This window comes from Nyctereutes procyonoides, unplaced genomic scaffold, assembly GCF_905146905.1.
Source record: "Nyctereutes procyonoides isolate TBG_1078 unplaced genomic scaffold, NYPRO_anot_genome, whole genome shotgun sequence".
Classification (NCBI taxonomy): domain Eukaryota; kingdom Metazoa; phylum Chordata; class Mammalia; order Carnivora; family Canidae; genus Nyctereutes; species Nyctereutes procyonoides.
Window position 1 is genome coordinate 2418655 of NW_026575145.1, and position 13205 is coordinate 2431859.

Here is a 13205-nt window from a genome sequence, read left to right on the forward strand (position 1 = left end):
CATGCTACTTTTTTGTCTAATTACAACAAATAAATATAAAAAAGAATGTTATTTTATTAACATTTGACATAAATTTCCAAGTATTGATCCAATGATAGGACTGATTCCTTGTCACTTGAATCAAAATAACCGGTCACACTACTCAAGAGAAATAAGACTTTAACATAAAATGGTAATTCATTCATTTCCATATATTTACATTAGCACCTCACATTTACATTTACCTCACATCTACTGGTAACTTCTAAAGTACGGAAAAACTTCAACTGCCTTAATAGCTTAGAGAGCACATCCTTGATTCTTTTTATGCAAGATATTGAAGGCCTTCTATTAGAAAGAGAAGTTAGGTGTTACATTTAAGTAATTAAAAAAAAGATAAATGATATTTTCCTTCCTGTAAAAGCAGTTCAATTAGCTAAGAAATCAGTAGAGAATACTACAGCTTAACCCAATCAGTTATCACTAATAACTGTAGGCTATAGCAGACAGAGGCCATGGAAGAGATGAGGAGCCCCCTTTCTATCTAATGCACATATAGACTGTTTCTTCAAATAATTTCAGAAAGGTGTATGTTACATACCCACTTTGTAAGTCCAATGACAACTAAGAAATTCAAAAAGTATTATAACTTAATTTAATGTTTAACACTATTTTTTTATTTCAGCTTGATTTCCTTGTAATCCCTCCTTGTTGTGGACTTATGTTAAAAAATAGAATGCAGTTACATCACACAGAAATATGTTCTGCAGTGTCTTTTCCTTTTGGCACAAGGTTGCCTTTCTGGTGTACAAGGTACCAGTACCAATGAGCAAGAAAAATTGAGCCTCATTGAGTATCTAAAAAGGAAAATAGATGGATTCAGAAAGCTTCTTTTTACCACAATGGATTACTGAGCACAGTGGGATAGTCCCCCAAAATTCAATTCTTAAATAGCACAAAGACATAAGTGCCTTTCCATTATTCTCAGATTGCTGAATCTTGATATAGTAGTGTATCCCACATTAACTGGCTCTGCTGCTTTAGATCTTACAGGAGAAGCAAACAAAATCCACACCTATCCTGTGGAGATAAAATAAGCTCCATAAATTTTGGGGGGGGGTTAAGAATGAATAAAGAGGATTAAAATAAGAGAGAGAGAATGAGAGAGAGATTGAGAAAATAAAGCTCCAATGAAGATTCCACAGAAAAAAAAAAGCTAATATGCATATAGTAAAGGAAACACATATTGTTGAAAAAGACTTACAATTCAAGTGAAAGTACAATTTGTCCTGTATATGCTTTATAGATTTCAGTATATTCATAAGAATGTGAACTTTATTAAAAAATAAAAAATCAGAATGATATAACAGTGGATGAATTTTTAAAAATGAACTGAATAAAAGACAGAAATAAAGGAGAGCTTTACGAGATCAGAAAGGAATGTAACATCATAAATTATAATAGCCAACAAAAGATGACACTGGAAACAAAAGAACAGAATCCATACAATGGAAATTAAAATCAGTACTATGGAGGACAAGCCTGAGATTCTTTTTCACATTGAAGGGGAAAAAACAAATTGTAGATTCTGGAGCAAACATGAACATGTGACAAGATAAAATAAAAAACAAAGCTGTGGAACATCATGTATACATATGCATGCATTATTCCTAAATATAATACTAACAAAAGGAATAAATCATAATAAAAGAGTGGTAGTCCACTACCAACTAAAACTTATTCCTGTAATATAGTCGCAGTTCAACATTAAGAAGCATACTAATACAATCTACTCTATCAATAGAGAACTAGAGAAATATTATTCGACTATCTTGAAGATAATAGTAAAACATAGTGAAGACTATGTATGAAACGTAATATAGTTTAAATGCTATGTCATTTTAATTCTCAACAAAAGCTTATGCTAGTTATTATTATCATCATTACTTACATGATGAGGAAATTGAAGCAGAGAGATTAAAAGACTAAACCAAAGTCATCCAGCTGTGACAGCTATGATGTAAGGAATGCAGAGGTTCTTGTTTAAAAAGTAGGTATTCATATTGATGCATTTTTGCATAATATGAATATGTGTGCTTATGTATAAAGAATTAAACAAAATTTATCTAAAAATGAAAGAAAAACTATAATGTAATTGTACACATATAGATATACATAAAAAAACAACTGAAGCAATATACACCAAAATATTAAGGAGGTTCCCTCTGAGAGATCAATTTAATGGTGATTTTTATATTGTCTTTTCTGCTTTGCAGTGTTTGTGTGCAATATTCACATAAACCAATGTATATATTATATGGAAAATAGATATAGATTTTAAGAAGAAAATTATTATTTGTAAAAGTTATCAAAATGAAAGTATCTTGAAGTCACTGGCTCCAGATAAATAGTTGCCATAAACAACTATTAAAATGGGTGAAATAGATTAAGTATTGGTTTTCAGAAAATGGAATAGCCAGGGCAAGCCTGAGATCTATGAGGAAAAAAGAAACTAATGAGATCATTTCTACAGGAGCCATTTCTTTGCCTGAGAACAATTTCCTGGCCCTAACAGAGCTCTGGAACTCAAGCATAACATGAAGGTGTTACTGAGTTCAGGAGGTAGAGATGAGAGTTCTGGGCAGCTGAAGTAGTTAGAATCTGTGAATCAGAATAAAAGAAAGAAGGGAGGTGTGCAGAGTTGACTCTAGAAGTATATGTGGGGTTCCATGTAACTCTTTGTCTAAAGGCTATTCTGTACTTATATAAGACTCATAAAACCCAAGGTTTACGGTATGGCAACCTAGAAGCTTTTATGGACTTGGCAACAGAACAGAGATAGGAAAGCCAAAGAGTCCTGGGAGAAGAGCAGTAGGGAATATTGAAGTTTAAGCTATTTTAGGGTGAGGAGATATCTTAATGGCCTCTGACACATGAAAAAACCAGACAGGCTCTCCCTTAGTAGTTAAGATGATGCCCTGGGGAACTGACCTCTCTATACCTTTCCTTAAAAAAACAAAATCTAAGCCCCAACAAGATCCACAGTAGAGACAGATTTGGAGGTTGATTCTCATAGAGTTAAGGGGTTTAGAGCAACAATTTGGGCTTTCAACAGATCTGTATTGTTACTGTAAACCAAGCCTATCTATACAAATTTGACATTATGAGTCAGTAATTCAATGGTCTGCTGAAACAAAACTGCCTTCTGAGAAATATTATAAACCTAACGCTCTATAACGTGATATTCACAGTGCCCATTATTCAATGAAAATGACTAGATATACAAATAAGCAAGAAATGTAATCCAAAGTAACTTAAAAAGTAAAAAACCACTCCATAGAAATGAACCTGAAGAGGACCAAACATTATACTTAGCAGATAAAAACTATAAAAAGGTCCAACAAATATGTTCAATGACATTTGAGTGAATATGTTAAAAGATTCACAGGAAATAGTCTTAATGATTGGACAGGTAGGTCTAGCAGGGAAAGAGTAACTATACAAAAGAGCTAAATAAGAATTATACTGTTACATAGTAGATTAGACATAAATCACTGGAGGAGCTTAAACAACACGGCAGAAAGAAAAAAAAAGCTAATAAACTTGAAGACAGACAAAATTTTCCAACCTGAGAAATGAAGGAGAAAGATTGAAGAATAATGAACACAGCCTCAGTGACTGGTAGAAGAATCTTAAATTGCCTAATATATATATATATTATATATATATGCCATATATTATATTATGCCACATATATTATGCATGTATATGGCATAATATGCATTTTCCTTTCCTCTGAAAAGGAAAGGAAAGGGATGAGACAAGGGAAAACCTTTATATATATAATTGGAGTCTGAAAAGTAGAGGAGAGGGATGAGGCAGAAATAAAGGAAAAGCCAAAAGAAGTTCAGCAAACTCTACATAAAGATGAATATGAAGAGAACTGTATTTAGGCTCATTATAATCAAATTACTGCAAAACTAAAGATAAGGGAAAATGCTCAAAAGCAACCTGAGGGTGAAAGAAAAACATATACAAGGGAACAAAGATAAAATGATAGCTGACTTCACATTAGAAACTGTGATATACAGAAGAAAATAGAACCAGGGATCCCTGGGTGGCACAGCAGTTTAGTGCCTGCCTTTGGCCCAGGGCATGATCCTGGAGACCCAGGATCGAATCCCACGTCGGGCTCCCGGTGCATGGAGCCTGCTTCTCCCTCTGCCTATGTCTCTGCCTCTCTCTCTCTCTCTCTCTCTCTCTCTCTCTCTCTGACTATCATAAATAAATAAAAATTTTAAAAAAATAGAACCACCTTAAAGTACTTGGGGAAAAAGTGGCAGAACTTAAAATCTCACAAAAACATTGGAGTGAAATGAAGTTGTTTTTATATAAACATATCTGAGAAACTTTATCTCCAGCAGATCACCACTACTACAAATACTAAAGGATGTCCTTCAGGCCAAAGGGAAGTGCTGCTAGATTGTAACTCAGATCTACAGATAGAAAAAAGACTGTCAGAAATAGTAAATAAGGGGTTCCTGGGTGGCTCAGTCAGTTGAGCATCTGCCTTTGGTTCAAATCATGATCCCAGGGTCCTGGGATAGAGCCCCACATTGGGGTGTTTGTTTCTCCTATTCCCCCTGGTTGCTTTGTGCTCTCTCTCTCTCTCTCTCTCTCTCTCTCTCTCTCTCTCTCTCTGTCAAATAAGTAAATAAAATCTTAAAAAAAAAGAAATGGTAAATAAGTGGAAAATTTAAAAACTATGTTCTTATGATTTATATAAACTACATCTGACTATTCACAGTAAGGTGAGGTTTACGATTCAAACAAAGGTAAAAGATACAATTACTATTAAAAATAGAAAAAGGGTAAGTAAATTGATTATACTATTGTTAGGTTATTACATGTGTGAAGTAAGATATAGAGTGTAAAGTATAAACTTTGAAAGAAAGGAGGAATGTAATAGTAAAACAAGTAAGGGAGGTATAATGTATGAATTTTGAGAATGAAGAATAAAATATTGACAATAATTAGACTATGAAAGTTATGAGTACTTTTTGTAGCTCTGAAACAACACTAAAACACAATTTAAAAGGAAGATTTAAAAATCAGTACAAGAAATAAATTGAAACCTAAAAAAACAAAATAATATCAACTGAAAAGAAAGAAGGGAAGGAGCTGCAAAGGACTAAGAAAAAAAAAACAGAAGGGACAAGTGGAGAACAAATAAGATGATATACCTAATTCCAAACATATCAAAAACTATAGTAACAATAAATGAACTAAAATTAGAAGACAAGCGCAATAACATAGATAAATATAACAGAAGTTATGTTGAAGAAAAGTAGCGAGGCACACAAAAACATGCTTACTGCGTAATTTCAGTAATATGAAATTCTAGAAAAGGCAAAAATCATTAGTTAGTCAATAAAGTCTTGTCAGTAGTTGCCTGGCAGAGGAACAAGGGCTACGAAGATTAACTGCAAAGGAAAGTGAGGGAGCTTTTTGGGAAGATGGAAATATTCCATATCTTGATGGAGTGGCGCTTACACTACAATACATATCAACCAAAAGTTATTGAACTGTACATTTAAAAAGAGAGAATTTTATTGCATGTAAGTTATATCTCAATAAAACTGTTTAAGTGTGTCAAAATACTGATTGCTTAGTGATCAATATATCAGACTCTAATCTGTGGGTTCAAATTTTCCCTCTGCTATTTACTTACTGTAGGAACTGATCAAATAACCACTCTAAGTTTTCTCTATAGTTGTACTTCATAGGATTGTGGAGAGGATTAATTCCTTATCTGGAGTAAGTGTTTAACATATAGTGTGTTTTATTAGTATCATCAACACCACTACTATTTTTACTATGTGCAGAACATGAAACTGTTGAAAGAAATATATCAAGTCATGTAACGAGCTTATTCTTATTTTATCTTCAAGTAATTCTTTTAGAAGAAAATGAGACTTGGATGAAAAGTAAATTGAAAAAGAGATTATAATTGGTAATATAAAACAAGGCAATAAGAGTCCAACTTTGTGCAAGTCACTCAGTACATACACATCTGTTACAGCCATAACAAAGAAGTTACCATAAACTATGTGGCTTAAAACAAGACAAATGCACTATCTTACAGTTCCAGAAGACAGAAATCCAAAACGAATATCATGGAGCTAAAAATCAAGGTGTCAACAGGGCTAGTTCCTCTAAAAGCTCTAGGAGAGAATAATCCCTAGCTAATAGAGCCTGCCTCTGTTTGTGGCTTGTGGCTTCTTCCATCTTCAAAACCAGCCACGTAGTATCTTCTTTTTCATTCACAAGACCTTCTTCTCTCCTGTATCAAATCTCCTTGCCTTCATTGTATAAAAATATATGGGATTACATTTAAGACCCACCAAGATAATCTAGAGTAATTTACCCATTTTAAGATCCTTAATTTGCTCACATTTGCAAAGCTGCTTTTATCATATAAAATAACACCACAGATTCAAGGGATTAGGACACAATTGTCTTTAGAGGCCTACCAAATGTCATAAAAGCAAGATTAGGAATGAGAAGGGAAGAAAGGAGGAAAGACTAGTGTGCTGAGGAATTTTATTGTTAACAGTTTACAAGTGTTAGGTCAAGGAGGAACAAATGTGAAACAAAAATAAATATACAAAATAAAATGTCATTGTTATTTTTAGGTGTTCTAAATGTTTATCTGCGTTTGAAAGGGCAAACAACGATAGAGAATCCACTGTGGTCTTCAAGTGGGAATAAAGGTCAACGGTGGAATGAGGCTCATGTTAATATATATCCAATTACTTCATTTCAGGTAAGAAAAGAACCATCATTTCTGTGAAGAGACTGCTGCACATGAGCATAATTTTAAAGGCATACCTTGAGTAAACTTTGGGATATGAACATTCAGAAATTCTGTGATATGAGCATCACAAAAACGGCAGTATTAAGTTTTTCTTTAGTTCTAAAAGCTGTTTTTACAGAAAAAATGCCCCCTTTTTATTAATACCTAGCAAATAACATGTTTGAATAATAGTCTTTCAAAATCCAAATGGTTTGCCTGGAGAAAGTATAATCCATTTCTGTAAAATCACATGTGTATATTTTGTTTCCTGAAGATAAATAACACAGGTTCTTATAATAATGGAAGCTGGATAGTCAATTCTCAATTAATCTGTTTGAATTTTACTTGATGGAATTTTACATACTTTAGCACAATGTGTCTCTTTGAGGTAATGCCGTTTTAGTAATTTATCACTTTGATTATCAAAGTCAGGGAACTTTGAAGAAGCTATTTTTCTTTGAAAGAGAAGTAAGCTTACTTAGAGAAATAAGGCTTAATTGAATTAAGAAAGTTAGCTGAAAATATATGATAGACATTTCAATGACTATAAAAATGGCCATTATGGCTTGAGATAGTATTTCACAAAACTGTTTCAGTGAAGAAAATAATGTAGTTTAGTGATTTTAATAACTATATATAATACATGTATTTTATGTACTCACCTTGAGTGTTTGTTTCAGATCAGTGATTTCTTCAAAGTACTTCAAGAGATATTTTTGCTTCCTATGTGACTGCCTCACTAACATAAACCTATATGTCAAATATATATACAATAAGTATTTAAGAGAATAGTTATATTAATGTTTCCTTCAGGATACTCCTTTATTGCCATAGACATCGCTTTAATAATTGAGCACTTTCAATTTCACTATTGAACACTTCTTTATTATCATAATGAACAGTTCAATAAATACTTTTTGAGCTACTCCTGTGTGCCAGGAACATTGCTAAGTTGAAGATCTAAAAATGATTGTTTACCTCAGGTTAGTAGAAATATGCATGTAAACACTTACATCTCATACTATAAAAATTGCAGTAATGGAGGTATGTACAAGGTTCTGTGAGCACACCCAACCAACAAGAAGAGTATGGAAGAAAGTCGAGAAAAACTTACTGTATGAAGTGAAGGCTGAACCAAGGAGAGGGATTGAAAGCAGAGAAAAAGCTAACATTAGTATTGCAGCAGAGTTCAGAGTGAACAGAGAGAGACGTTGACATTGTATACCATACAATTTGTCAGGGAAGCAGAAAAACTTTTCTGGACTTTGATACATAAAGATAAATCAGACTGATGTTATTGGAGGTTAAGGAATCTATGGAGCTTGGGTAATGGGGGGTCACTGGAAGATTTTACTCTGGGGATTACCTGGTATAGCAGTCATGTTGCTGGTTCAAAGAGGCAAAACTAGGTTGGCAAACCAATTAGGACCTGTAAAATTCACATAAAAGATGTTGAAGGGACAAATTGGGGAAGTGGTATTAAAAAAAAAAGGATGATTTCTAGATATACTTACGTGTGAAAGCTAGCAGAACAATTTTATGTTGGGAATTTGGGAAGCAGCCATAAATGACTAAGAAGTTTCTAACTTAGGAGTCTTGGGTAATGCTTGTGCTACACATTACCTTAAAAAACAAAAAAAGGAAAAGAGCCAAGCTTCAGGGATGAATATGGTTGCTTCTATTTTGGACATGTTAATAAAAATGCCTATGAAGTATCCTTTTAAAAGTGTGCAGGTTGCTGTACACGTTTATCTGAAGCTTTGGAGACATACACATTTGTGAGTCAACGGATTGTCTGTGGTACCTAGAAATATGGGAGTGGTTGATATTTCCAAGGGAAGGTGAAAATATGTGAACAGTGATTAAATGATGGAACCATGCAGAACACTACCTAGTAATATCAACTGTGGGAGAAGACCTCAATCCTAAGTATTATTTTTTAGTATGTTTTAGAGTTAAAAGGAAGGAGATTCGGGAAAGTTTGATGCCCACAGAGTTTAAAGACAGTGATACTCAAATAAGAAGCAAGTTGAGTCCAGTGGGCTAGTCATTACAGAGAGTGCCTACCTTTGAGAGATTTGTGTAAGGTAGTTAGGAAATCAGGAAAACCAGCATCTTAACTAAGATTATTCACTACTCTAGGGGTACCTGGGTGTCTCAGTTACTTAAGCTTCTGCCTGCAGCTCTGGTCATGATCCCAGGGTCCTAGGATGGAGCCCCATGTCGGGTTCCCCACTCAATGGGGAGTTTGTTCCTCCCTCTGCCCTCTCTCCCTACTGCTTATGTTCTATTTTTCTCTCTCTTTCTCTCTCTCTCTAATAAGTAGGTAAAATCTTTTAAAAAATTAACTACTCAGATTTAATAAAATAACCTACAGATAGATATTAAATTGTCATATATATGCAAATAGTTATTTTATTCTATAATTGTTCACATTAGAGAAAGTATGAATTTTGTTTTATTTTGGTTTTTTTGTTGTTCTTGCAAGGGAACGTTTCTTCATTCAGTATGTAACAGCATGGGAATCCAGAGGAAATGCCCCCCTGGATATAAGCAATGAGGGGAGTTTCATAGAGGAAAGAAATGAGAGGCAGGGTCAGCCCCAGTTTGAGATTGCAATCTGAGAGAAAGGAATTGTTTTGCTTTGTGATTTGACCCATCTTACTCCACTGCATCTTGTTACCAGAATTGTTGATTTAGAGAAAGGATTTCAAGACATGAATTAGTCTTTTGTTATCAGGAAAGATGTGGTCAGTGTAAATTCAGAGTAGAACATTTTTACAACTCACTACAAATGACAACCAATTTTCTGCAGCCTTGGAGATTTACATATTAAATTCACAAAAAGAGATTTATAAGAATGTTTAAAGCAGATGCTCAATAATGTTCAAATGAATAAAGTTTTTTTCACAATAGTCCAAACGATGGAGAACTCTCTTCTCTATAATCTTCTCCTCATTCCAACTGAGAAATCGGACTGTGCTCCGATTTTGGTGCTCAAAGTAGTTATCATTTCTGGTACTTTTTGTTCCTTTTGTAGATGCATATTTCCATCTAGTATCAATTTTATTTTGCCTGAAGGACTTCTTTTAACATTTATTGTAGTGTGGGTCTGCTAAACATAAATTCTTTTCACCTTTTGTACTTCTGAAAAAGTCCATTTCATCTTCATTTTTTTGAAAGATATTTCCTCTGAGTATAGTATTCTAGTTTTTCCTTTTGGACTTTAAAGAGGCTCTGCTGCCTTTTTGTTTGCATTGTTTCTAAGAATAAATCTGCTCAAACTCTTATTTATCCTATATGTAATGTGACTAGTTGCTTTCTTAAGATTTTCTCTTTATAAAAAAAATGATTTTCTCTTTATCACTGGTTTTGAACAATTTAACTGTGACATGCTTTTAGGAGTTTTCTTCATTTTTAATGTGTATGTGGTTTATTGATCTCAGATCTGTGAGTTTATAGTTTCTATAAAATTTAAGCGTTGTCTGGCTACTATTTCTTCAAATATTTTTCTTCCTCCTCCTCTCCTTTAAGACTCTAATCCAACACCTTATGTATTTATATAAGACTCCTTATTTATGTGCACATATGTAGGTATTACACAACTCATGGATGCTTTTTTAGTGTTTTTAAATATATTTTTATTTGCCTTTCCCTTTGTATAGTTTCCATTTTGTCCTCACATTCACTGATCATTTCTTCTGCAATGTCTAATCTGCCTTCAGTCATATTCGGTGTATTTTCTATCTCAACAATTATATGTTTCACCTCTATAAATTCAGCTTGAGACTTTGAAAAAATATTTTCCACATCTTTGGTTAATGTTTTGAGTATATGAAACCCAGACCATTGTAGGTGTTTTAATGTCACTGTCTGCTAATGCTAACATCTGTGTCAGCTCTTGGTGGATTTTGACTGTTTTTTTTTTCCTCCTCATTACAAATCATTTTTCCATTTTTTTTCATGTCTGGTAATCTGATTGGGTGTTAGACATTGGAATTTTACTTTGATAGCTAAAATCCTTATAGTTTTACAAAATACTTGGATATTTTTATACTTCTAAAAATATTCTTGAGCTTGTTTGTAATGTAGTTAAGTTATTTGGAGAGTTTGATCATTTTTGGTCTTGCTTTTAAGATTTGTTAGGAGAGACTGAAGTGGTGTTTAATATATGGCTAATTGTTTCTCACTACCAAGGCAAGAGTCTTTTGAGTACTCTGTCCAATGCCCCATGAATTATGAGGTTTTCCAAGTCCGGGTGAGCTGGGTACTGTTACCTTAAATGCATCCCTCTGGTTCTTTCCCAATTGTTGGGTGGTTACTGCACATTCACGTTCTGATCACTACCTTGCTTAATACCCGAGGGAGACTCTCTGCAGATCTCTGAACTCTGTCCTTGCTTGTATTTTACCCTGCATACTCTAGCTGCCTTGGAATCCTTACACTCTCTGCTCTATCTCAACTGAGATTTTCTACCAAGCTCTATCTTTCTGCTTGCACCATGATTTATCAGTTCTATATAGGGCAGTCATAGGGCTCACTTTGTTTGATTCTTATCACTCATTGATCATTGTTCTTCATTGCCTAATGTTTATTGTTTTATATATTTTCTCCAGTTATTTGGCTTTTTCTAATGAGAAGATAGATCGAGTTCCTATTAAATCTGTCTTGGCTGGAAGCAAATGAAGAGTAGTAGTTTGTTTGTTTGTTTTAAGAATAGCAGTTTTTAATGAAGCATTGTAAAGCTATTTGGATTACCAGTCAAAAATAATATACATAAAATCATATTCTTATTTTGGATTTCTATGTTCTTTCATTCTCTAACATATTTCTAGGTCTGTTGACTAAAGGTCTTAGGTCTGTTGACTAAAGTGTTATGACTATTGTGTCATTAGTCTTGATTTTTGAAGGAGACATGAAACACAACTACATCAGTCTACCCCATATTTTGCTTTTATTCTGTTTTGGTTTTGAGTTTTTCATTGTTTTGAACTTTTTTCAGACAAAGCATTTTTTACTCAAAAATCATTTGTAAACTGTCAAGCTTTTCAGATATACTTGCTTTGGTATGTGATGCCTACCAGGAAAGCACAGTCAAAACTGCACAGAATATATTAACATATAAATTAAGTTCTGAGAAGTTTTAATATTACTCAAATGTAGCTTTGTGGCATTGTAGAATGTCTTTAATTCAAGTGGAAAGGATATCCCATACCTCTTGGAATTTTAAATGAGATATAAGTGATTTTGAGCCTCTGCTGCACTGACACTTAGGTTGTTTTATTTGTTTGGAGTTGCATGCGTTTAAATTATTTTGATTTATAAACCCTTTAAAAAACAACCACTTGCAAAGTCCTTTGTTTGAGTGTGTCCAATTAGTTTGTTTAGATGAAAATAAAATTGTGTAGTACTTCTCAGGGTAAATAGAAGTTTTATCCTACTGAAATTCCCTTTGGGGCTCTTTGTCAAGAATTAATTTAGTATGATCAGTGCTTGTGATGAAAATATATTTTGCAGGATTTGGGAGGATAACAGCAAAATCTCCAAAAAAGTAAAATTGATACAGCGTTATCTTAGAATGTTGCTTATCATTTATGTTACACCAAGAAAAATATTTAACCATCCTCTTTAATGCTTTAATTCTTTTCATAGTATATTCCAAATGCTTTCCAGGGGGAAAATATAGAGAGTTTCTGAAAACATAAAATACAGTCTTTATGTTTTCTTGTTTTTTTTAAAATCTTTATTATTATTTTTTATGATAGTCAGAGAGAGGGAGAGAGAGAGAGAGAGAGAGAGAGGCAGAGACACAGGCAGAGGAAGAAGCAGGCTCCATGCACCGGGAGCCCGACGTGGGATTCGATCCCGGGTCTCCAGGATCGCGCCCTGGGCCAAAGGCAGGCACCAAACCACTGCGCCACCCAGGGATCCCTATGTTTTCTTGTTATAGGTGAAAGGAATTCTGGATATCTTCTACTCTTATGCCCTCATTTAAAGATTTCAAAATGATTTTGAGACATTTTGACGTTTATCTTAAATCACATAAATCCTTAACATTAAATAGGGATTGAAAAGAGATTTTAGTTCTCTTATTACATTGTGCTGCCTTCATGCTTATCTAGCTAATAATGATAATGATCTGGAATATATTGTCCTCCTTACTATATAACACATAATCATATATATATATATATATATATATATATATATATATATATATATATAATCTGGCATTCTGAGCCAAATTCCAGGGCCATTATATAGACATGGCAGTGGCTCCCAAAGTACCACTGGAAACATTTTCCAATATTAATAGCTATTTTGGACTTTATTTGTATCCTGGAATTTTTGCAAGTGATGTACTCTGTCA

General features: G+C 33.6%; 1 protein-coding gene across 1 annotated transcript in view; it reads left to right on the plus strand.

Moving 5' to 3' along the window:
• Nucleotides 1-13205, plus strand: part of MDGA2 (MAM domain containing glycosylphosphatidylinositol anchor 2) — a 788050-nt gene that overhangs the window by 764432 nt on the left and 10413 nt on the right. Inside the window, exon 17 of the mRNA XM_055309044.1 lies at nucleotides 6675-6805. Coding sequence (XP_055165019.1) covers nucleotides 6675-6805 — 131 coding nt within the window. The remainder of the gene's footprint in view (nucleotides 1-6674; nucleotides 6806-13205) is intronic.